The sequence below is a fragment of the Odontesthes bonariensis genome, chromosome 12, assembly GCF_027942865.1.
Source record: "Odontesthes bonariensis isolate fOdoBon6 chromosome 12, fOdoBon6.hap1, whole genome shotgun sequence".
NCBI lineage: Eukaryota > Metazoa > Chordata > Actinopteri > Atheriniformes > Atherinopsidae > Odontesthes > Odontesthes bonariensis.
Genome location: NC_134517.1, coordinates 21,046,628 through 21,072,343, shown reverse-complemented (window position 1 = coordinate 21,072,343; position 25,716 = coordinate 21,046,628). Strand labels below are relative to the sequence as shown.

The window sequence follows — 25,716 nt, the reverse complement described above, 5'->3', positions numbered from 1 at the left end:
TGGATGAAAAAATACGAGTTGTCTGTATGGTAAAAAAGATTTCAAACTCTTCTCCAAAGTTCCCCTGAGCTATGTCAGTACTACATCTACAACATGTCATGTAAGTACTTGTTCTACAAAACAACACCTGGACTGGCTGCCATTTGTGAATGGCAGCCCCCCCCCCCCAAAAAAAAAAGATAGGTAGCAAAGCTCAGCTCTAAGACTCACACTTTACATTACAGTCAAATGCATTATACTTAAAGACAAAACATATGAAACAATATACAAGGAACATCCCACCACAATAACTGCAACAAAGAGCCACTTGATAGCTGCAGTCCATTAAATGACTGCTATTTAAAGATTAGAAGCGCATGTATGACTGAGATTAGTTGCCTTTCTCATTTTTCTAAGTTGAGGTATAACAGGCTATGTAGTGAAACCTGTCACCCTCCATTTGATAAATTACCCACCAGACAAGGGGATTTTGTTCCTGTAACACTGTCTACTGTGTCGGTTTGGTTTCCAGAGGAGTCTGTGTAATTAGTTATTGTTTCATTAACCCTGTCACACAAGGAAACACGAACATGCACGTACGTGTCGGACTCCTAAAACCAGTGCAAACTTTATTTTTTTACCCAAATATTGGAGTCATATGGGAATCCATAGTAATAAAGAGTTGGATAAATATGTATGTGAGAATTGAATATCTGCACAGGGGATTGTCTTTTGTATGCGTGAAAAGGTAAATAAAATACGACCAATAAGACCAACTAATCACTGCTGCTAATTAACAGAGCTTTCGATGCACACATGTAATACAAGATGCATTTATGAGGTCCAGTTCAGGACTTTATGTCATAGCCTACAGTTCAGCATCTGAGGTGCACAGATGCTCCTTCTCAGTGACATGTTCAGGATTACATCATCTGTTGTTAACAAGAACTGTAATCCTCCTCCTTCCCTGATACCGCTCTGTCTGCAGTCTCTGTCTGCCAATATAGTCTGAAAGCTGAATAGAGAGGTGTTGGAGTTTTTCCTGCAGCTATGTCTTAGAAAGAAATAATATTGCCTTCCTGATATGCCTGTTGTGTCCTCATTAAGGGTCCAAGCTTGTTCATTTTATCTGCCAGTAATCTGACACTTCCGATGATGATAAAGGGGGGGGGAAAATGGTTGAATCCTCTTACACCCTTTTCTCCTTTTTCTTCCTGCTCTGTGTCCTAGACGTCTCCTCTTCAACACATTGATTGGAGGGCTTTTTCCAGGCATTTCTTGGGCTTTGGAAAGTTTCAGTTAGCTGCTCCAAGAGGTTAAAAACTTTCCTGTTGCCATGGTTACGTATTATAACGATATAAAAAAATTGCCAGTTACCAGCAGAAGACCTTCCAGCAGCACAGCATTCAAACCAGCACAGAGGAATGTTTCAGAAATCTGTTTTCACAGAAAAAAGCTCAGTAGAAAATCTCAAGAAGATTAAAAGAAAGACACAGTATGTGCAGAGCCGCTTGCAGCAGACTGCCTGCCTCAAGGGCAGCACCATTCTGGAAATTATGGTATATTAATGTGAATGAATTAATGTGAACACCAATTATAATATGCCATAATAGTAATGATAAATAATACACCGATTAAAATTAATCTTTTTTACAGACAATCATACTTAAAGGATTTATGTGTGAATCCTTTAGAAAAGTTTAAAAGATGAGGCAGAAATATAATACTCTGTCATGTATTCAAGGAAAATATTCCAATACAAGATATAGTACCAGTAAGTAGAAGCGCTTTCTAGATCGCACTTCTATTATCAATCAATCAATCAAAGTCAAGTGTGGGGGGGAGGGGTCTATCAATGGCTGATATTCCAAACATGTTTGTGAAAGTTTGTCATAGAATGAACAACGAACTTAAGAACAAAAATAGTTGCTCATCAGGCTGGAAACTTTTACACAAAACAGATTTAAATACTCTGGACCCAAACAACCCTCAGATAGATTACACACTAATAAAGAACATTTAAGAGCATTGTTATCCTGGTTGACCAACAATGATCACTCCAAGAGCAAAGTATGTAATAATCTGTGAGGGCACAAAGGAACCCAGAGTAGCTAAAAGCCTCTACGACACTGGCTGTCAAGAATCTACCATGAGAAGAAAAATGAGCATGAATGTTGTGAAAAACAGGCCTGCAAGGAGAAAGCCACTGCTCTCCAAATAGCATACTGCTGCTTGTAAATTTTCTAAAAGTCGTATGAGCAAAGCAAAAGGCAATATTAGGTCTAAATAAAAAGAATTTGGAGAGAGGAGATACAGCATTCCAGCATTAGAATCTCGTCCCACATGTCGAAAAATGTATTTTGGGCTTCTTTTGCTGCATCTGGGTCAGCATGACTTGTCTTTATTCACTGAATAATGAATTCAGATGAAAAATGTCAGGACATCAGTCAATTGAATCCCAACAGAAAGTGGGTCATGCAACAAGATGACCTTAAGCACAAAAAAATGTCAACCAAAGAACAGGAGGAATAATAAAGTCAGTGTTCTGAAATGGCCAAGTCAACGTCCCGACCTTAATCCAGCAGAAATGTTGAGAAGCTGAAGAGAGGACATGCTGACGTACAAAGCTGAAGCTGTTCTGTATGGAGGGATGGGCTGAAATTCCTCCAAGATGATGAGCAGGACCGATCAACAGTTATCTGTGAGTTTCCTCACTCACAGATATGTAATATTGGAATCATTTTGCTCAGTAAATAAAGGACAGATTCTAATATTTTAGTGTCATTTGTTTCATTTATGTATCCAGAAAATCAAAAAGGGCTCATAATCTTTCAAGTTCTACTGTGATTTCATGCCACCCATAGGGAGCTGTGACTTTCATGATGTACTGAACTGGAGGTTTAAAGGAACACTTTTTAATGTTTGAGGGAGTGGGGGAGGTAATGTCCTTTCTCAGCAGTCCACACCCTCTGTGGGACATCATTGTTTTGCGCAGCATCATTATTCCAGGGTGGACTCAGAGGATGAAGACAGGGACTGTCATATGGTGGGGTATAAAGATGGAAGGTTATATAATGGGGGATTAATATTCCACAAAGTAGCGAGCCACCACCAGGATAAGGAGATCAGCGAGATCAAGAACAAGATCTCTTCCGCCCACGGACAAAAAACCTGCCGCCTCTGAACTTCCTCTGCTCTCCCCCTTGCAAGTTTAATTGGCAGCAGCATGATTGTGAGCTCCATATCTGCATTCTCCAAACATCAGCCTTTTAAATGAGGCGGTGTGGAGACAAACCCCCCACACAGACAACACACAAACACACACGGCTTTGATGCTTTTTTTTTTTTATCTACACAACACAGACATTAACAATAGTGAGAACGGAGCCCGGCAAAGATTAGTCCGCTTTAACTTTTGACACTGATCGCGGGATAATTCAGCAGCCATGAAGATGATCTATGGTTTGTTTTCTACTCATAATGACAAAGAGTAATGTTTTTCCACAGTGCAAAATGTAGAGAAAATCCCCCAGTGCTGTGAGAATGAATGATTTATTTTATCCTTGACTCCTTTCACAACTCCTCTTCTGTCCTGACATTCATGAATTTAACTCCAACATGCCTCATGTCTTAACAGACCTGAGCTCCTCAGTAAGTCAGCCTTCTTCTTCCTCCCACTCAACCATCGCTGCTGGCAGTGGGAGGGGCAGGAGAGGCTCTACTTATGTCATTCGGAGACACACACTCACGCATTACTATCGCAGCAAGGACACAGCATTAGTTTCCTGAAAGATAACCCCTAGCTCTAACTACATTCCTAAAATTTATTTCACAAAGATTCTTCAGTCAAATTTTTGCCTGATTTTTGGCGTGTCGAAGGAAAAGTGTGCTGCCAAGAGTCAGTAATTTCATAACTGTGTGCGGTGAAGCCCATAGTCCACTTTCTTTCTGAGGGGATAATAACTGGGGAAGGACAGCGTCCACTCAGGTCGAATATTGATGTGTGACAAGCGTGACACAATAAAAGGCCAGAGAGCTGTAAATCTTCAAAATGTTACCTCGTACAGTGGCGCACAGATTCCATCAATCCACTCCAGCTGAAGCCCTGGCAACTCGTCCTTCCTGTTTCGGTCAAAGATAGCCTGTAACGCAAAAGATAGAATTACTTTTCTTCTACATTTCTCAGGCTTTCAGGCCCTAAATTGCTGCTCTTAGTGCTTTGGTTAAAGAGAATTGTCTGTCAGCTCTCGAGTCAACTGAGTTTATTTCACGCACATTTTCTATTCTCCCTCATTCTTCCGCAGCCTGAACTTAAGAGGCTCCACCGAGGCTGTGCTTCAGAGATAGTTACCGGGTACGACTCAGAAGTTAATATTTCATTTCCAACACCCACACACAGAGCGCTAAAGGTTTGACACAAGCAGCAGACCTGAGGCTACTGAATTAGTTATTTCAGAGGGGTGGCAATGTGGCCTGGCTCGATTACTCAACAGTCATTAATTGCACACAGAAAGCTGTTGTTTTGTTTTTTTCCTTTCAAGGACTTGCAACACGGCTCAGCCTTAAAAACTCCTTAATCAAACAGACTGCACTCTTCTGCTGAATTCAGCTTTCAGGTTAGTAAAAATAATTATAAATGAAGACAATAAGACCAAAGTCTCTCCTCAATTATATGCTATTTTTACACCAATATAAGTTTTGTCTGTGCATTTGTAGATGAATGAATGGACAAAATCTGTAGCATATTTTTTTTTTCTTTGCCCAGCAGCAAGGCAGTGGAGCGCTCAAGCTGACCATACACTTTTCTCACACGGTGAGACACAAGCGTTCATGTTTCCTCCACAGTCAGTAAGTTTTGGCACAGCAGAGAAAATATATCTTTTGCTTCGGCATCATCAGCTCTTAGAGGGCACAGAGGTGAGAGAAACTGCAAAAAGCACAAAAGCAGAGCTGGTTTGATTTACTCACAGAGGGCGTGAGCTTCAGCTCCAATCTCTCTCTGTCGCCCTGTTCGAAGAACTCACTCGTTACTAACTCCGCGACCTGAGGACACAGAAGAGGTTTGAGCAGGGCTGTGACTTACATTTACAGGCATTATCCTATTAACTCCCTTTTTTCTCAGTGTTAAAAAGCTGTGAAAAATGACAATTCTCATGATTTTAGAAGCTACAGTGAGGAAAAGAGAGCTTGAAAATAACTTAAAAGTGCTGATTATTCCCAACATATTTCCCCTTAGCTTAAGATGTTTTAAATACATCCACACATTTTACTAAGTGTGTTCACTGTGTATTTGTCACCTTGCGCGATGTTTCCCATGGCTTTGTGACAGCTCCCAGATCGCATGCTGTCATCATCATGGATCTGGGAAGAGGACAGGTTTATTTCAAGCTTTAGTAAATGTGATGTTATTCAAAAGCCCATTTTGAGAAAGGAGGGGAAAAAGATGTGGGTCATTGCCTGCACATGTCTCTGTGAGCCTTCACGTTCCAGTTGTACTCTTCTTTGCTGACAAGCTCAAAGAACGTGTTTCTATTCCTAAAAGGGAGACAAGAAAATCTTTACATGCAGGTGCAAATTACATCAGCTCCACAAGGGGGTGGTGTAAACTAAAAGAAAGCCCTCCAACCTTTTAATGAGCATTGTACAGAGAGGGGATCAGAGGCTGTCAGTGCGTCTCTCCTTAAATGTAAAATCAGTACTCTGGAGTCTGTGGACACGTGACTTACAGTTTAAAAAGGAGTGTGTTTAGCAGAACATACTCAAAGTAAAGCGTGAGGTCTGTGGCCAGAATCGACTGTTTCAAGAGCTGCATGAGGTCGCTGTACTCTGTGGATGAGAGGTTGGAGAAGATGTTGTGACCCTGTGGAAACAGACCCAAACACACATATGACATGATAAAAAACACATATTGCACTTTTACAACTGCACACAAAGAGCTTTAAATAAAAAGACCACAGGCTCTGCATGAATTATTGAACATACTTGGCGGGCGTGCCATTTATCTTAGTTTTTGCACTGGATTTGTTTAGATAAGTAACAGGTAATGAGGACTAAAATAGCTGACAAAATGTTGGTGTGCAGTCTTCCGAGAGGTTGGTTAATCTGAAAGTATTCTGTGAACTTTAAATAAACCAGACTCATCTAGGCTTGATCACAGTTAGCCTTCAACACAAAGTTTGGACTGAGAAGTAAATGCTCTGGTGTGTTTGACTCAGATTGCTGTAACTGGTCTCTGTTGAAACTGATCTGCAGATGTGGACATTGTTTTAACCAATGAATGCTGGGAAAGCATTTTGTAGTGCAAACTGGGGATCCGTGCTGAAAGAACACATAAAAAATGTAAATTGTTCCTGCTCCTGCTGCCTTAGTTTAGGCATTTCTGCTGTTGCTTTGATATTGTGAGGCACAAAATCAGATGGAGTTTAAGTTTACAGGCTCACAGCTGCCGTGTCACAACAGAATACACACAAACGTTAACTTTAATGTCCTAATCAAGTGTCCCAGTCATGACAATGTGGACAATTTCAGGGTTGTGTGCAAAATCATTTTACATACTAAACTGCAGTATTGAGTGTTACATTCATGCACACAATATAATGCCTTGAAAAATTCCTACAATAGGGAAAAAACAAGTACTGGCACATCCACTACTTTTAGCTTGTATCCCACTGTGTAATGAACACCATTAAATGGTTGAACTCAGTCAATTCAACACAGGTTTTGGGAGTACTGCATATGTGGAAAAAAGCTGTAGAGCATTTTGTGGCCCCAGCTGACTGAAGTCTAATACACATCCTAAAGTGATGTCAGCACACGTTGGAGCACAAGAGAAGGAAAAATGATAACAATCTGGTAATTTTGAGTTAGAAAAAAGTATGATTACCAGCCCAGACCCTCATCATCATGAGGCAACTGCAGCTTGAGGCCACTTTGAACAAAAATTTCACCCCCAAATCAAATATACTGCATGTGTTTTCTCTGTAGCCTGCAGGGTTGATTAGCCATCTAAATTGTTTTGGTGTGAGTTGCCCAGTTTTGGACATATATCAGCCATAAAAATGTCTTCTCTTGGGTGTAAAGGAACTGGATGGCACATAGCTTGTTGCGCCCATGCGGGAAGTATTTTCTTTCAACAGAAAACAGTCTAATATTTATCTACACTGTAGGAAACTGGACTCTCCTTTTAAGAACTGCAACTACCAAACACTGGAATCAATTGTCCACAAGAGTGTTTACACATCAGAGCGGCAGATGCCATTCTCAAGTATTCTATTTAAGAAGCCCCAACACATTCATATGTAGGAGAGATGTGGGCTGGATGGTGCAGCTACAGGCATCGCTTTTAATAATGCGCCTTCGCGTGACGCAAGATCAAGACCAACATATAAAAACTATATTTTCAGTTCTAGGTTCCATTGAGTTAAAGGGATAGTTTGCCTCTTTTGACATGAAGCTGTATGACATCCCATATTAGCAATATCATTTATTAAATTTGACTTATCCCCTGCTGCGTCCTGTGAGCCGAGTTCTAGCGTTGTTTTGGCGTTGACGAAGGTAGTCCGGCTAGTTTGCTAGGGTCCCCAAAATAAAGCGTTTTGCTTCTCAAAACAATATGCGTTCAAAAGAGTAATACATTTGCATCACAAAATCGTTCATCCAGAAAAAGTCAGACCTCACAATCGCTTGGCACTATTTTCTCTCCCTTCGTATCACTGCAACGCTGTGTAGACCGTGCAGACCGAAGTGCAGACCGAGCAGTCCCCTGCTTCCGAGCAGTAAACACCATAACAGATGCGGCAGGTGGCTGAACGCATTGATATGAAGGGAGAGAAAATAGCGCCAGGTCTGACTTTTTCTGAATGAACGATTTTGTGATGCAAATGTATTACTCTTTTGAACACATATTATTTTGAGAAGTAAAACGCTTTATTTTTGTGGCCCCAGCCAACTAGCCGGACTACCTTCGTCAACGCCAAAACTCGGCTGGAACTCGGCTTACAGGACGCAGCGGGGGGTAAGTCAAATTTAATAAATTATATTGCAAATATGGGATGTCATACAGCTTCATGTCAAAAGAGGCGAACTATCCCTTTAAGAACAAAACAACACTTTAACTAAAACACTGTCATTCCTTCCTGGTTGGTTTTGATCACTCTTGCTCCTGGATCAATCTCCATTCAGAAAACAAATGAAGAAGATGAGGAGCAGAACAACTGGATGCTTGTTTCGAGGAGATTTTGCATCTGTAACCCAAAAGCAGCATGCGTGGGACACGACTCAAAAAGAATGTCCCCAGTCTTGTAGTTTGCACAACACCACACTTATAAGCATCAAGTTCTATCTGTATAGAGTAAGTCGTGGTGCATAAGGGGGCAAAAGAGAGATTTTAGTTTTTCCTACTGTGACACATGAAAAAGCCTTTCACAGGAATCGCTACAATGAAACTAATTGGGTCTGTGCAGGGGAGCAGCTTCCCTGCAGCTTCTAATAAGTAAGCAGCATATCTCACTTTATCTTTAAAGCAGGCTTTTGCCACTACGGGTATTGTACATTCAATTTAACACCTAGGCCCTCTCCTCTGAAGGAAGGTTTGGGAATTAGCAAAGCTCTTTAGAATTTTCAGAATATTCAGCTCTGGAAATTGTGCCAGCATGCCCGTAACACCTTTCATCAACTCCTGGGTTCCCATAAAATATTGAACAACGTAATGGCAGAAACACAAAGGACGTCTCTCATTCTGTCACATCTGAAGCAGACGGAGGACGGAGGCGAGTGAAACAGAGGGAGAGAAGGACTAAATGAGACTGGGAGATACAAAGGAAATGAGTGACGTTTTAAAGTTTACACTTTCATTAATGGCTCGTGCAGGCTGGCTGACTGAAGCATGAGCTGTCTCATCTATTTGAATTAACCACACTATTCATTTGTATGATAATTAACAAAGGACAACGGCAGTTCAACCTCCAGAATCAACAGACACTATGTATGATATTCCGAGCAAACATTTGTCAGCTTACTGTGTTGTCAGCATCACGATAATGAAGCCACTGGAACACACAACTATGCCTCGTCTCAAACGCTCCCTCAAAACGCCTCCAATTACATCTTCCCAAAACCCAGTCACCTGGTAAAATGTCTCTCTCCAGTAATTACCACGAATCTATCATCTCTGTAATTACATTGATTTGAGGGCAGCATGAGCTATTTGTTTACTCGCTAACATGTAGCGCACAGAGGCAACACATGGCTGCCCTCGAGCACAGTGAGCGCAAGCCTCTTACTCTTTTTTTGTTGGTTTCTTTTAGGGGAATGCAAAAAATAAAATGTATAAGCAGCTCTATTAGTATTTGGACAGTGACACATTATTTCGCCTTGTGTGAACATCCACAGCAGTTCTGAAATGAAAAAATCTAAATGTGGTTAAAGTGCAGACATTCAAGAGGGTAACAGACATTTTTCCAAATAGATTCATTCTAATAACCTTTGCTGCAGGAACTCATTCTAACGCTCCAGTCAAAATTAAATCAAATCAAATGAAAAGATACTTTACTTATCTCAATGGAAAGTTATATAGTAATTATAATAATTCTACAATGTATTGCTATGTTACGCTGTCTGTACAAGTCTTGTGACTTTAAAGGTATATTTTGACATTTTGAGAAACACGCTCCCTGGTTTTTACCCTTCTCCATTAAAGCTGCGGTCTGCAACTTTTTTTTAGTCATATTAGCTTGAACTGTCATGGGATTCTGGAAGTAGAATATTAAATAGGCTGTTTAGGAAAAATAACGAAATCTGTAGCTCCCTCTGAAGCCTGTAATCATGCTTGCAAAAACCGAGCGCTTCCGGCTGTTTTTAACCAATCAAGTTAGGGTGGAGGAATCCTACCTGTCAATCACAGCTTGTGCACATGCTGCTGAGCATGAGTCTGCCCCAGCTTGTTTGCGCTCACACTGGTGTGAACTCACGTGCACAACCTCGTCCACAGAGGGGGAGGGGTTTGGGGGGCGATTCGGAGCTTGTTAGAGGTAGGGGGAGGGACCTGAAAGTTGTATCAGTTCGAATTTTCCGACTTTAGACTCGCAATTTTGAAAACCTGCCGACTGCAGCTTTAAAGAGCCCATGCTATGTTAATTGAGTTTTGCAACTTTATTTTGGGGATCTACTTATTTTAATGTTAAAAAAAAACAAAACATTATTTTGTCATATTGTACATTACTACAGCAGCACTCAGCTCCTGTGTCTATAAGATCCTTCTCCTAAAAATGCCCAGTAAGCTTTGGTTGGTTGACAGATTAGTCTAAATGCCATACAGTCCAACTGCAGACCTCATTTCTCAGGCTTCTCGTGAGATATTCCTCCACAGGGCCCTGTGCTCTGAGCCAATCAGATTTGAGCATAAATAAATGACTTCGGACTCGACTTTTACTTATTTCACCTTAACTGAAACTTCACCTCTCGCCCATTGACTGCTGGGATAGGCTCCAGCCCCCCTGCGACCCGACCGACGGATTCAGCGGTATAGAAAATGGATGGATGGATGGATGAAACTTCACCTTCTAAAATAAGTTTAGGAAAAAAGATTTGAGCTGGGAAGCAATTTAGTTGCATACACCTAATTCATCTTAGACCTGTAAGGCTTATCTTAATATCACTCTTTTATTCATTAATTTGTTTTATTGAACAATAATTACTTTACAATGTCAAGTTTTTATCGTAAGGTAAATGGTTTATTTGGTTTGGCACCTCACTTCTTTAGATGCGTAATGGAGGCTATTTGTATTCTTGATAAATGGACAAGATTTGTAGATTTTTATCTTTGCAGCGTCATGTTACAAACAACAAATGCTTTGTTTTTTTATATTTGCAATGTGCTTCACATATATCTATGATTACACTTTAATATTTGGACTTTCCTTTAGTTTAGTGCAGTGGTTTGGAAAGGAGCACTATTGTGATAACAAAAAGTATAGAGTGTTGCAGAGTGTCTTACGCATGTTGGCTCAAAATTTCAAAAAAGCTAATTAAATTGCTTACGTCTCACCTCAGATCCTTTTGATACTGATTTTAGAGGATAGTTAAGGGGAAATAAGTGAACGTTTAGCCTGTTTGCATAGTGGAAGTCGTCAACTTTTGCAAAATCCGACTGGCTTAGTGTGCAGAGACCTGAGGACTGAGGTCATGGGAGGGGCCTGAGAAGAGAGTTCTGCAATTTAGTCCTACTCAGAAAATGACGTAGTGCAAGACAGGTGCCGTTCTTTATTTGAGGAGTTCCAAACTAGTCACCAGGTAAGCATGATGCAAATCTGTTACACGTTCATGTAGATAAGTAGCAGAAGGAAAGCCTGGAGTACAAAGTGAAATGTTTCAGGTCAGAGTCTTCTATGAGAAACTTTGCTTAAGAGCTCTACAGGCCTTTTACATGCTGAGAAATTTATATAAAAAAATGGAAAAAAACATGGAAGTTCCCAGAAATCCTAATGTGACCTCTTTAATAGCGAATCTACTGTGAGCTGTATAACCTTGGAAACAGTTGTCCTGGAACCTCTGCTGGTTGGCTGCCACTTTTTACTGTTGAACAGAGCCAGGCTCGCTGTTTCCTTCCGTTTCAAGTCTGTATGCTGAGCTAAGCTACCTGTCTGCTGGCTTGTAACTTTAGAGTAATCTGAAGGCACAGACATGAGAGTAGAATCAGTCCTTCTCTCACTGTTCCACCTGCAACATTAATGAACCGTTTTCACTGCAGATTTTGGCATGTGATGGCAGGGAAAGGCCAGGTGTTATTAAGAATAATTGCAGTCCAGTTAGCTGGTTTCTTGGTACTGTTCATGCTGGTTTCACAGTTTACTGGGACACTTGAGGCTTTGGTACCAAATTAGTTTCACCTGTGTTTTTCCTGCTGACATTTAAAATGTCTGGAGAAAAACAGGCCCACAGCTTGGTGATTACTCAGACTACCAGCACAATGAAATGTATCATGAATGTGCTCATGTAATGCACACTTAGATGGCATTGTACTTATTTCATGTATACATGGCTAAAACTAACACAGTCTAATGCAACTGTTGAGCAATGGATGCTATTAATGGTGCTGGATAATAAACTGGAGGGGTCTGCCAACATAGAAACAGTGTACAGGAGGGGCCAGAGCCATCTCTTCTTCCTGAGACGGCTCTGGTCCTTCAATGTCTGTAGTGATATGATGTGCATGTTTTATCACACTCATTGAGAGTGCACTGTTATATGCTGTTGTTTGCTGGGGAAGTTGCACGACAGACAAAAACTGTAGGCGCCTGGACAAACTGGTAAAAAAGGCCAGTTTTCTTGGAGGCAGAAGGCTGGACCCTCTCAGTGCTGTGGTGGTGCAATGGATGAGGAGGAAATTGTATTCTGTTTTGGAGAATAATAAACATCCTCTCCACAGCATCCTGGCAGGACAGAGGAGCAGCTGCAGTGAGAGGCTCATCTCTCTGCGCTGCAGGACTGAGAGGTTCAGAAGGTCCTTTGTTCCCACAGCCATGAGGCTTTTTAACAGTGACTGCCGAGTTCTTCTCAAATTGATTGATTGATTTTTTTTTATTTAGTCATTTAATATTAGTAGTAGTAGTAGTATTTTTATTAGAATTGGTATTATTATTGTTGTTGCTAATATACAATCATTGTAAATATTTATCTTTTTTTTTTTTGCTACTTGACTAATTTGAATTTCCCCCATTGGGGGATGAATAAAGTATTTTTCTATTCTATTCTATTCTATTCTATTCTATAAAGATAATTTTTAGCTGAAGAGATTCCGTTGCATTATTTTGGCTATAGGTTGCAGTTTAAAAAATGTGTTGCCTCCAAGAGCGATGGGGGTTAACGCCCCACGAGCCTGGTGGCAAACGGTGTTTGTGATCACATAACACAAAAAGCACTGCACAACAACAACATGCAGCGGTAAGCATTAGCAGAGGCAGAATGGTAACTGCATTGCAGTAGATATTAGAACATAGCGCACCTCACTCTGCAGGATCATAACAGCATGGTTGAAGTGGTGGTGCTCCAGTGTAGCAGAGGTCCCATAAAGCAGAGCCAAGGCTGAACCCGTCCTGTCACACACACACACATATTAGGATAATAAAATAAAAATAAAAATAAGGATAATATAATCAATATTCCGCATTAGCTGAGAAACAAAGTATGCTCAATAACTCTATTGCGATCACCTCATCAATTCACTGTGCGTTCTGTCTCCAGCTTATGGCTCAATAATAAAAGAAGCTAGAGACTCATAACTTAAACTGCAGCTGAAATTGAAATGTCGAACACAAAATATGGTCATTATCTAAAATGTATAGAAAAATGCCCTCATGTTGCATTGCAAAACTTTATTTCCTGGTGTTTCCAAAAAATGTTCCTGTTGTACTTGTGATTTTACAGTATGTCAAATATATATATATATTAAAAAAAAAAAAACAGAAATCAAAATAAAACTACAGCTCACTCCCCGATGAGGACGTTAGATGGTACGACAGTCAGGAGTCAATTTACCATTTTGTCTTGCTTGTGTCACTTAAATCAGTTTAACACTAGTCTAAGAAACTGTTTTTTTAGATTTCAAGAGCATTTAGCTCAAAATAAGTAACACACACTCCTGAAGTTACCAAGAGTACTACATACTGTGATGTAACTCCAGCCAATATTGGAATCCATGAGCTAAATTGCTGCTTTTGGTGTATTTCAGCATTAATTAAAAACAGCTAAAAAAGACCCAAATTGTTTGAACCTTCACATGCAAAAGGAAATTAGCAGATTCTCATTAATCATATCTTTGTACTTGCACCTCATAACCATTTGGCTTTCAGATTCTGTTCACAATTAGAACCTTGGTGAGGGAAGAAAACACTGGCTATAAGTAACTCAATAGCAGTTTTATCTGGTGATCTAAATGAGTCAGCAGCTGGACCATTGCAGACTGGTACAGATTAGAAAACACACTATAAACAGAGTGTAGGAGGCAGCGTGTTTATGTGTGTGTTTTGCAGCAACAGAGGGAGACAGCAGGTACACTTACTTGGCCTGAAAAGCATTGTTGGTGCCCCTGTGGTCCAAGTCATGGCACACACAGCCTACAATAAGTGCTAAGATCTCCACCTCTGTCAGCAACTCCTGGAAACCGGCCGTCTGATTGGCACAGATGACAGAAGGCAAATAAGAAAACGGACACACGCATGCGCTCTATATGAAAAGCTGATGCATTACTTTATGAAGCTGGGAGAGACACATTGAATGAAAATGGAAAAACACTCAGAGAGCAGCAGCATCCTGAAAGAAATGCCACTGGGAAACTGCAGCACCACACATCCAGATTTATGGCTCAGATGAATGGGTTCTGGAGATCATGTGCAGAGTGAGTCACCATAGGTCATTGTGGGGATAACAGCAAAGACAGCGAGGTCCTCAGCCCACTCATTAAAACATATGGCGGAAGAATGGAGGGGCCTAGAACAGCTTACTCACTACTATTTTCTTTTCCTCTGCCAATAATGAATTCAGATGGGACACCTCGCATTAATGCTGCACTTGATTAAATGAAGTACACTGTGATGTTTGTATAAGAGAATGTGTGCATGTCTATGATGTGTGTGAGAGCATGTCGCCCCAAAGACCTGATAAAGAGAAGGAACCGCATTAACTAATTCTCCTGGGATCTCTATTCAAACAATCATATCTGCACAAAAGTAGCAGTTTGTACAGTTAATAATACAATGTGTCCCAATTGTAATCTCAGTGATTTGATCTCAGGTCTAAAATCTAATCCAAACAAAATCTTAACATAAATTTATTACACTTAAGCACAGGTCACTGGCTCATTAATCAGCTGCCAAGCTACTATCTCCCGCGCAATCCCCAGTCACATTCATGCAGGTGTACCATTGCAACCTGATACTTCCCATTTTTTCTCCCATGTCCTCAAGCCAACTCGTCTTGCTGTACTTCCAGTGATGGGCTAAATAATCGTCATGATACTTTATCTTAAAAAAAAAAAAAATAGAATGTAAAGTATTTTTGTGATAAAAGAATAAATAAATCAATGCACTGGTCCTGCAGAAGAAGAACCATGAAATATAATATTAAATTGAAATGTTTTTTTTTGGATTATGTTACTGTCACAAACACCTTCAACACTAAGGGTGGATATCTAGGTGGCGTATTGTACTTCATTGTACAACAAATCTGCATTTATCTGGCACCCCTAGTGTGTCATAAAGTGTCATAGATTAAACATTGTAGAGGTGGAGCTCAAATGCATGGTTGTGTGTCAAAAAAATCAATTTTGAAAATGATTTGAGTAATTTCTCATGGATAGATTCCAACTTTTTTTAAGGAAAAATCAAATTCTTTGATTTTCTTTTCTTTGATTTGAAGAACTGTCGGTTAAACAAAGCAATTGTCATTAAAATTGAGAAAATAATAATAATCCTCATATGTCAGGCTTTTGTTATTGTTTATTTAACCATAATCTAATCTTTAAATGCAGTGTGTGTTTGTTAAAAGTATAGAATCATCAGTGTCACTGAGATCAACTGAGAGCTTTCTTGAGGACAACTAACTGTACGAAGATGTGTTGCAAAAGCTCAGAGCCTCTATAAACATATATCAAGCTGGATGTTTACCGTTAGCATGGCAAACATGCACTGGCAAACGTTGAACGCATGTCTCCAGTTGTGGTAGAGAACCATTCTGTAGTTTTTTCTGACAGTCAGCAGCCATCTGCATAGTGTCTGGAGGGGAAGACGGGCAGAGAGAGATGAGCACATGGGTCAGCTGTCTTCAGGGGGATCCATTTCAGCGTTCAGGGCAAACTCAGTCAAGTATTCAAAGGGAAAGAAGACGGAGAAAGTCAGAGGTCTCACCTCATAGTCGATCTTAAATTTCTGCACCATTCCTAACTCCATGAACATTCTCAGAGCAGCGGTTATCATGGCGTCGACGTCCAGGGAGAAGTCATCAAAGGAGAGCTTATCAATGCCCAGCTCGCAGACCAGAGGGATGTTAGCAGCCTGTTTCATCACGGCGGGAGAAAACAAAGAGGAGGAATGAGAACATGAGACTACACAGCAAAAGATGATAGGAAGGTCAGCGGATGCTGTGCCATTTTCGGATGATACATGGAAATATGAAGACATGCTAATTAAGACTCTGAGGCCTCATTTGGAGAGGGTTGAGATTAATGAGGGAGCTTTACTGAAGGATTTCACTGTTGTTTACTTTCAGAGCTCATTGACAAATGTAGTTGTGCAATAGTAATCATCAACAGCTTTTTTCCATTGTTATTCAAACAAAATCAAGATTCCAATTAGCCACATTCATGCAGAAGCATGTCTTCTTTGTTTAATGAGCACAGTGACTATCTGAGGAGGAAATGTCCTTTCTGCCTGTCAGCATTTTGTAATCATTTTAAGGTTTCTAACCAGCATTGTGTTCAGGTAAAGCACTTTTGCCAATCTGTGCTACGGTTCCAGAACAGCTGTATCTCTCTTCCTCTTTTACAGCCACCAGAGCCCAATGTTTCCCTCACAAACATTTGCCTGTTAGGTCAGCAGGTATTCTGCTCCTCTTAATTCACAGTTCCGGGTGATAAATGTCAGCCAGGTTTGTTTCTCACTGCCATTTACACTCCAGTGGAATCCTAGGCAAGGATACTCAATGAGGCTCCATATGTAGAACAGTTATGAAAGAAAGGGTGGGAGGTGGGGGCGGTACAGAACATGGTGCTGGATGAGGGGGGCTGAAAGATCACATGAGCACACCAAAGAGCAGGAATCCTACTATGCTGTGGTCACAGGGGAAAATCCTACACATGAAAGTGTGAGAAAATAGGTCATATCTATATTTCAGAAATGTCATGGCAATTAAAAATGTAGATATGTTTTCAGATTTTTTTTTCATCTTTATAAATAATGCATGGGAAATGATTGCTTATTGATTGAAGTAATCCATTTCAAATGCCACAATTAGTTTGTTTGTCGCAGGGGAATTGTTGGCCCATATTTATGCTTGTGTGTTACCAGAGTGCTTTGCAGAAACTTCAAAATGAAGTCTACAAGACTGGCTGCCGATATTTCCTCTCTGTTGCCATAGATTCTTCCTTTCCCTTTCAAGATAACAATAAACTGTTATTTAATTAGAAAGAAGATATTCTAATCAAAGGGCCACAAATACAGCAAATCATCACAAGCTATATATCCAGATTTTGAGTCATAAAAGAAAGTTTACTCTCCTCAGGTCATACTTCTGTAAAATAGCAAGATATAGCACAATCATACAGCACCTTTTATATTGCTATTTTCTTTATTATGACTTAATTGAATTGGCTATAAAGCCTTGGCACATCTAGGAGAACAATAAAATTATATCACAGCAATTATCTGCACCACCAGAGCAAAAATTGTAATCTGCACTGAGAGTGAGAGCATACCGCAAAATGCAGAAGACACTGTCTTCATTAGATAACACCACATCAAGAACCAAAACCAGCAATGTTTCAGTCCATCACTCAGGACTCTCAAGATTCTCTCAAGATTGACGCTGTCGAGCCTCGTTGTTGCCTCAAGCAGAACAACAGCAGGCCTTCTTATCCTTTCTTGAGATTTAAATCTTTAAAAGTGGGTCACAAATCTCAAATTTAGGTCTTGCTCAAAGCAGCTGTCATTGTTTTTAGCGGGCCTGAATTCACAGTAAATACAGCATTTTTCAGGTCACGAGTGAAGTACAAAATGGAAAAAGCAAACGTGCAACAAAAATGGGGGACCTCTCCCCATCAGTGTCAGTTGTCAACTGACTAGTTTAGTTGTGTTTTGGCAGCGGTCCAGTTAATTCAGAGGTTTAGAGCAAAGCTATGTGCTTTACTGGAGCTGAATGCTGTGTCAAAATGAACACATGTTCAGCTGAAATGAAGCCACAGTGGGAGTCTAAGCTGCTAGGGTAGCACATGGGAGTAGTTGCGTTTGATGTTTCAGCCTGCACTGGGTTAGTGGAATTATCATCATTACACTTTTATCTGTGTTGTTGCCTTGTTACTGGTGCTTTTTATCTTCACAATTGTGCTCTTCCCTTTTCAACTGCAGTAAACCTTTCAGTATTGTCACACAATTTATCATCAACACAAGCGAGGGATTACATCTCATGTGATGATAAGTTTCACCAGTGGATGACATCATGTGGGAAGCTTTAGTTTTTTCCTGTATAGAAACCGTGAAAATCTTGACAGATCTGTACTTACATTCGTAATAGCTCATAAAGTAATACTGTGGTGAAAATTTCAAGTTCATCATATATCAGCATATCTGCCACTTTGTTTTCATCCAAACTGCTATATAAATGTAAATGTATTTTATTTATACAGCTCTTTACAGACAATCCTTACGATGTACCAAAGTGCTTTACAGCAGGTAATAAATAAAGAGAAGAATAAGTAAAAACAAATAAAAACAATAAAAGAACAGTGAAAGCAATAAAATACAACTAAATCGAATAAGATAAAATAAGACAAAAGTGTCATCATACTACTGGGTATTAAAAGCAATCCTAAATAAGTAGGTTTTTAGCCTAGATTTGAAGAGGCCCAGGTCAAAAATAAGACGCAGCTAAGTAATTTTGTGGTATCACATATTATCTCCTGGTAAAACCGGTTGATAGGATTTTAAGCAAACTGACTTCTTGCGATGCTTCAGTTGTATTTGTCAGATGATAATGAACCCTGTCTAAATGTGCCACACACACCATGGCTGCAGCTAGATGCCGCAGTTCCAACAATATTATGTATATTTTGCTCTTGTTAAAATTTTCCAATGAGTTTTTTTTCTGCAAAAAAAAAAATTTTTTTTTTTTTAAATAGCTTTTCAGCACTGGTTCAGAAGCTGTGCTGCTCAAGTCATTTCTTCTTGTACATTTGTCTTTAACACCTCTCGTGATGACTTCACATCCCAACAGAAGAGTTTATTATAAACGGGAGCAGCAGATTTAGCTTTTTACAAGCCAACTAATGCCCAGAATTAGACGAGAATCTTTGACGTGTTGTAGAAGAAACACCATGGATGTTAGGCAGAATCAAGACAGAGAAAGAGGTGGAGAAAGTTTTTAGCATCTCTCTCCTTGATCCTCATGAGGAATGTGAGATCACAAGTTAATAGAATTGACTAGCTTGGGGTGCTAATAAGGACACAGCAGGAATATTGAAAACCTTGTATAGGGTTTCACCGACACACATTGACGCAAGTGACCACCTTTCAGGACCCACAACAGTTTGCTTATTGTAGGGTTGGTGTTGACGATGCCATATATCTGCTTGAACGAGCCCACTGTCATCTGGACAAAGCAGGCAGCACGGTGGGGATCATGTTCTTTTCTCTAGTGCTTTTAATGCAGTTCAGCCTGCACTGTTATGTGAGAAGCTCCAGAAAATACAGGTAGGTCCATCTACAGTTACCTGGATTATATACCTCACAAACAGACTGCAGTTTGTGAGTCGTCAGCAGCACAGGAGCACCACAGGGGACTGTACTCTCACCATTTTTCTTCACTCTGTACACCTCAGACAACCAGTACATCTCAGATGACTGCAGGTGTATCAGTGACGAACAAGAGGTTAAGTACAGGGAATTGGTCCACCGCTTTGTGGCAATGAAGTGGGAACAATCAACTTATTTTGAATGTAAACAAGTAATCGGAGGATTTTTAGGAGGAAGCCAAACACTATTTTTATCCTGGCAGGTGCAAGTGGTGGTGGACTACAGATACCTGAGTGTTCACCTGGGCAACAGGCAAGTTAAAAACACTTTCACTTCCAGTTTTCTCTGAAAATCCCACTCTCATTTTGTGTTGGAGTCTTTGGGGCGTTTGGGCTCATTCTTGTCATTTGGAGGATTCAAGCACAAAGAGTAGGAATCTAAAAATAATTAAAAATCAAATAAAAACAAAAGATGTTCAGTTTGGGATTTTAATCACTTTTCTACGCTGTGCAATTAGTGTGCAAAAAAAAACAAAAAGGAATTTTGTAGATTATTTTTCACATTGAGCTTTGCAGCAATCCCACCAATAACAATTATAACAATAACGATTCATCCATCCATTCATTTTTTATACCCACTTCCAATTCGGGGGGGGGGGGGGGGTGGAGCCTATCCTAGCTGCCACTGGACTAAAGGCAGGCTACATCCTGGACAGGTCGCCAGTCCATCACAGGGTACAATAACAGTCTGCACTCCAAATCTATTCTTATTCTAATAGTTACCAACAGCTACAGCTACCTTGACAACATGTGAAATGAATAAACTAAACCACAGTTGCAGTTTAAACACAGCAGTGAGCAGTAGAGTTGAAGTAATCAACATATAATCTAGTTCCCCACTTTGTCTGAACTAATCAGCCTATAGGCCTCGTTCTTGAAATATTATTGTTAGTCCCTCACTAAGCCTTTCAGGCCACCTTTTGTGATATCCTGTTCTTACTCATATCCTCTTTATTTGGGTTGTCCAGGGTATTTCAGCTGTCATAACAATCACCAGTGTCTAGACTCCAGAGGGTTCCTGCTCTTACCTCCCATCCTCATTCAGGACTCTGTTGTTCATACAGTATGTTGCTGCCTCTAATTGGAGTCTTACCACTAGAAATCCCTTAATTACACATACCTGTGTTTCATAATGAGGTTTTTTTTTTTTTGCTGAATATGATCTCTACTTACTAAAAGCCTATCATATACATACTACATACAATACATTTGTTATCTTTTTTTTGGTTTATTTTAAGTTTTAATCTGACCACATCTGGCTGGAAACTACAGAAACAAGTGACAAGCCACTGTACAACACTTTAAATGAAATGTTAACAATAAATCATACCCAAATCTGCTTGTGTCTGTGTGTGTGTGTGTGTGTGTGTGTGTGTGTGTGTGTGTGTGTGTGTGTGTGTAGGGGGGGAAGCTAGAAACCATTTTAGGGTGCTAAAAACTAGAGGAACTGGTTGACTGCTGTAATGGAAAATAAATGCTTAGGTACTGTAAACTTGCTGCTTCATAGTTGGTTAATAACAACATTTTTCATCAAAATGCTTTAAATACTTAACTTTGGACATAGCTGGTGTGGGTCATAACATTACAACAGGTTTTAGTTTCATTAATAATCACCGCATTTGTTCACAATTAAATAATTATTTTTTTAAATTGCCATTATTTTCCTGTTACAGCTATGTTTATTGCTATTTACAGATTAAGAACAATCACGTCTTCAGTCAGGATTTCCAAACCTGTAAAGCTCAGAGTGGAAATAACCGAAGCCTCCCAGAACAGTAAGTGCAAGTAAGAAATGGGCTAAGGTGAGGCAAATGAAATGTGAACAGTGAATATCAGTTACCTTGAATTTGTCAACTTCAGTCTTGGAGCACGTAGCATGGTAAGACAGAACCTGTAAAATAATGACAGTGCCACTCAGTCTTTTGTATTTTTCAAATCATTAAAATCCCCTATGAGACTCAGAGAGAAGCAAATACGGCACACTGGTGTTCGTGCATGCTTGTGGACTTCGCAGATGAGGAAGTTAAACACTTGCGTCGGGAACAATCAGAACAGTCAGCACCAATTCCATCACTGGTTCCTCTCATTCCCTGTGAGAAATACCTTGCACAGACTTGCAGCTGCTTATTTGATCACAAGCACTCATGTTTATTCAGAGATGCCAGAAGCAGAGCATACACATTCATTCAGCTTCTCCCATCTTAATGCTCGATTTGTTTCCAGCTAACTGTGTTCTACTGGTCTCATTTTGAAACACTGGTACTAACTACTATATTGCAGCCGAAAGCTCCTTTTGTAATCTAAGGACATAGTGTAAAGGCTGGCTAGTGCTGAATGGCTACAAACTGTAGGGCAGATGAGGGATTGCTTTTCACTGCCTCTCATTAATTTTCAATAAAACCTTTGTGAGAAGGTTATCTGCAAAGAGAGATCAGCACTTTTTTCATGCGTACATTCTTGTGGAAATATGAGACTATAAAAAGAAGTACAAAGACCCCTGAGAGAGAAAGAGTGAAAAAAAGCTTTACATTTCTCATATAGCAGCTGTTGTTTCCTATGACTTCTGGGTAAATGTGTCACCCTTGAGCATATGTTGACTTTAAAGAAAAGTTAAGGAAGAGGAGAATTAATAGGAGACAATATCAGCCGAAAATAATCTCAGGGATCGCACAAAACACAGCCAACTCAAGACATCCAGGCTTGCCAAAAGAGGCTGGAGCAGTACGAAGTGAGCTTCGGTCAACAGTCTGAGACAGTTTGCACTGTAATGTTTTCGCAAATTTAAGCAAATACTGTTCAAAGCAGGAAGGCAATTACAGGTAACCGAAAGAGTTGAGGTGTCCTTACATCCAAAGCCACAGACTGCTTCGCCCAAGACTTCTTCACCTGGTCGTACATGATGGTGTTGTTTATCCCCAGTCCACAAAAAATCACAAACGCCTAAAAAAAAAAAAAGGATCATATTCAGAAATCACAGTTTCCAAAACACCTAGGAGATGGTCCATGCGGAAAAGAGACAGAAGCGAGAGTAATACCTCAAAGAGACGCTGGTCTGCATCATCAAATGGCTTCCCATCGAGTCTGTTCAGCACTTGAGCAACGCCTGTTGCACAAAATCAGTTTCTTTACATGAGAAAAAGCATAGCACTGGTACTTGAAGCCTGACATGGGTTTGTGCACATAACCAGGCTCCAATTCAAGGAGGCTGAAACCCACACGTGTTATTGACAGATGTGCATCACCGATTAACATTTAGCAGGGACAAAACATGATTTTAACACTGGGTAAAGTTATGAACAAAAGGGCATATAAAGTTAAACAAAATGACAAAAAGCTTTGGTGAAACTGGCGCTCGGTTACTGTTATGTTTGAAAAGGAATTATTGTCCACAATGCTGCTGTGGGACTGAAGCCTTTTTTTACGTGGCACCAGTCTTCTTTGATTAGATAGCTTCTCCATGTAATTAAAAACACAAAAGTGTAGATAATAATGTCAAAACACTTACTTGATTTAGACTAACTTCTATTGTCACTGAGGAATTATGCTAAATTGTAATTACAGAATACATTACCATTGTCATTTATGCCTAAAAGGTCAAACAACCTGCCAGTGTTGCATTTTAGTTTCAATCTATACTTGAAAGTGAATTAGCTCTGTAACTGAGAGCAATTTTCATTATGGTGCCATAGAATTTAAAATGCACGGCCGATGTTTTCTCAAATGTACTACAGTATTGCTCCCTATAAAATCAGTTTGTAATTTGTGATGAGCTGCAGAATAAGTGGTCCTAAGCATAAGCAAACTAAACGACTGCTTAAAGGATAAGACCGTTTTTTTGACATTGGGCCCTTGATTTCACATTATAACATGATGTTCTACTCACCCCTGCTTGTTGTTGGTCATTTGGAGCTGTTCCGAAGATATTCGCGAGGCGTCTGGCTGCTCTCTTGAGATATTCGGCCATGAAACGGTTTCCTATGGGCAAGCTTATACAGGTACAAACTATGCTGTTTATAATTTATTAATTACTGTACATTAGCACTGATAACGTGGAGGTGCGTCGCTTACTTAAAAAAATCCGGGTTATTGTAATTTTGTTTTTTTCGTCGTAAAGTGGGTGTTACTGACGTCATCGTCGTGCTACTGCCACAGACAGCCCACAGACCTGCTGCCTATTTATTCATTCGGCTAAAATTCAAAATTAGTAACCCGGATTTTTTTAAGTAAGCGACGCACCTCCACGTTATCAGTGCTAGTGTAGAGTAATTAATAAATTATAAACAGCATAGTTTGTGCCTGTATAAGCTTGCCCATAGGAAACCGTTTCATGGCCGAATATCTCAAGAGAGCAGCCAGACGCCTCTCGAATATCTTCGGAACAGCTCCAAATGTTCAACAACAAGCAGGGGTGAGTAGAACATCATGCTATAATGTGAAATCAAGGGCCCAATGTCAAAAAACCGGTCTTATCCTTTAAAGCCCCGCGCCTGCCGCACTATGTTTAACTATACCACGCTCCTATTCAAACCAGTGTTCTTTATCGTGAAAACACTTTTCAAATTTTACAATAATTCATAGCTTCAGTACAAGTTTTAAAAATAGATGACCTGGCGTGTTGTGTGACTGCACAATGCAGTTTATTCACTGAAGGCGATCTGTGGAGGGGGTGTCAAATTTTGCTTAGGGCTTCACAAAACCAGGCCTGAGCTGCAACCAGCTCAGCACAGCGTTAACCCATGAGGAATTCTATCAACCAACCAAGCTAAACTAAAAAGTTGGTTTTCTGCAGGGGCGGCTTATCAAAACAGGACATGCAGCAAATAGTTATCAACATTTTGTGTAACATCAACAACAGACTGTTATCTTAAACAGTTCTTTGTCTATAAAGAGATTATTGTTATTAAAAATAATATTATCGTTCAAGTGGGGTTGTGTGCAGTACTTACCTGCAGTAGACCTGCAGGTAAGCTAATGACTACTCATAAGTAATATACACAACCCCATTTCAGGGAGAAGTAATTAAAAAAAACGGGGGAACTCTTGATTTCCCGAGTTAAGTCAAAGCAACACATGAGTGGCTCAAAAGCACAACATTTATGTCTTGGAGTGGCTGACACAAAATCCAGCTCTCAAAGACTTAGAGGTCGAGAATGTTTTGGCATATTATCAAAGCCAAAGCCCAATTTTGCAATTTTATAGAAAGTTAATCCAGCAGTACAAGTCTTGTGGAATTTTGTAAAGTCAGACTATAGTGTACCTCCACCTTGGGAGAAACATTTTTTTCAATATAGTTATAATACTGGTCAGTGGGTGAGGGATTTTAATCTTGACACCGTAAACTACAAGATCTGTAAGAAATAAATGTGTCTCGTTAAAATCCAACTGCGGTTATAATTGTGTTTACTTGTGATGAAACAGCAATTCATGCAATGAAAGTCTACAATTATTTCAGCAATTCAAGTAGAAGCAAAAGCAAAATTGCTTTTCACAGTGATCATCTGGCTTGTTAACCGAGAGTATTTTCATAACATTTGAAAATAAATCATCCAAAATGTAACTGCAGTCGCAGCTGCAGTAATTAAAGTGGAATTTAATGGCACATTTTTTGCAAGAAAATGTGAAATTTGCCAATAACCCTCATATTTCTTGTTACATTTTGAATGAGCTGGCTTTAACCTCAGCAGATGACACAAGAAAATTCATTTTCTAACTGACTGTATCCTTGACTTGAGAATTTCATCTCTGCTGCTTTGTTTGTGTAATGATTTCTCACTCAGCATCCTCAGGTGCCACCCACGCACTGCACTTCTTTCTCCCCTTACTCTTTCGGTTCTTCTTCCTCTTTCGCTCTCCCTTCTTTGAGAAATGCACTTACACCTACGCAAAGACGCACTCAGGTCTTAACTAACCATCTGCAGCAGATATGCTGATCACTTTGTACTCAAATAAAACTAATGACTTCCTGCGTCAGATCTCAGCGGACAGAGAGGAGCGGCTATCATTGCTCCTCGCTGCAATATCCAGCACCAGAACCAGACGAGAGATCAATGATTTATCAGAGTGTCAGTCTGGTGTTAGCCCGCGGCTGATTCACAAACACAAAGCACGCTGGCTGAAGAAGGGAAACTCCACCTCCTGCACAACATGGATCTCATCACACACGTGCAGTCTCAGCTGCACAA

General features: G+C 40.0%; 1 protein-coding gene across 1 annotated transcript in view; it reads right to left on the bottom strand.

The window, feature by feature from the left end:
• pde11a (phosphodiesterase 11a) overlaps positions 1 to 25,716 on the bottom strand; it is a 53,227-nt gene that overhangs the window by 6,084 nt on the left and 21,427 nt on the right. The window contains exons 8-19 of the mRNA XM_075479626.1: positions 22,570 to 22,637; positions 22,382 to 22,474; positions 21,375 to 21,425; positions 15,879 to 16,025; positions 15,639 to 15,746; positions 14,036 to 14,145; positions 12,980 to 13,070; positions 5,739 to 5,839; positions 5,437 to 5,514; positions 5,277 to 5,340; positions 4,948 to 5,022; positions 4,038 to 4,121 (exon numbers count right to left, since the gene is read on the bottom strand). Coding sequence (XP_075335741.1) covers positions 4,038 to 4,121; positions 4,948 to 5,022; positions 5,277 to 5,340; positions 5,437 to 5,514; positions 5,739 to 5,839; positions 12,980 to 13,070; positions 14,036 to 14,145; positions 15,639 to 15,746; positions 15,879 to 16,025; positions 21,375 to 21,425; positions 22,382 to 22,474; positions 22,570 to 22,637 — 1,070 coding nt within the window. The remainder of the gene's footprint in view (positions 1 to 4,037; positions 4,122 to 4,947; positions 5,023 to 5,276; positions 5,341 to 5,436; positions 5,515 to 5,738; positions 5,840 to 12,979; positions 13,071 to 14,035; positions 14,146 to 15,638; positions 15,747 to 15,878; positions 16,026 to 21,374; positions 21,426 to 22,381; positions 22,475 to 22,569; positions 22,638 to 25,716) is intronic.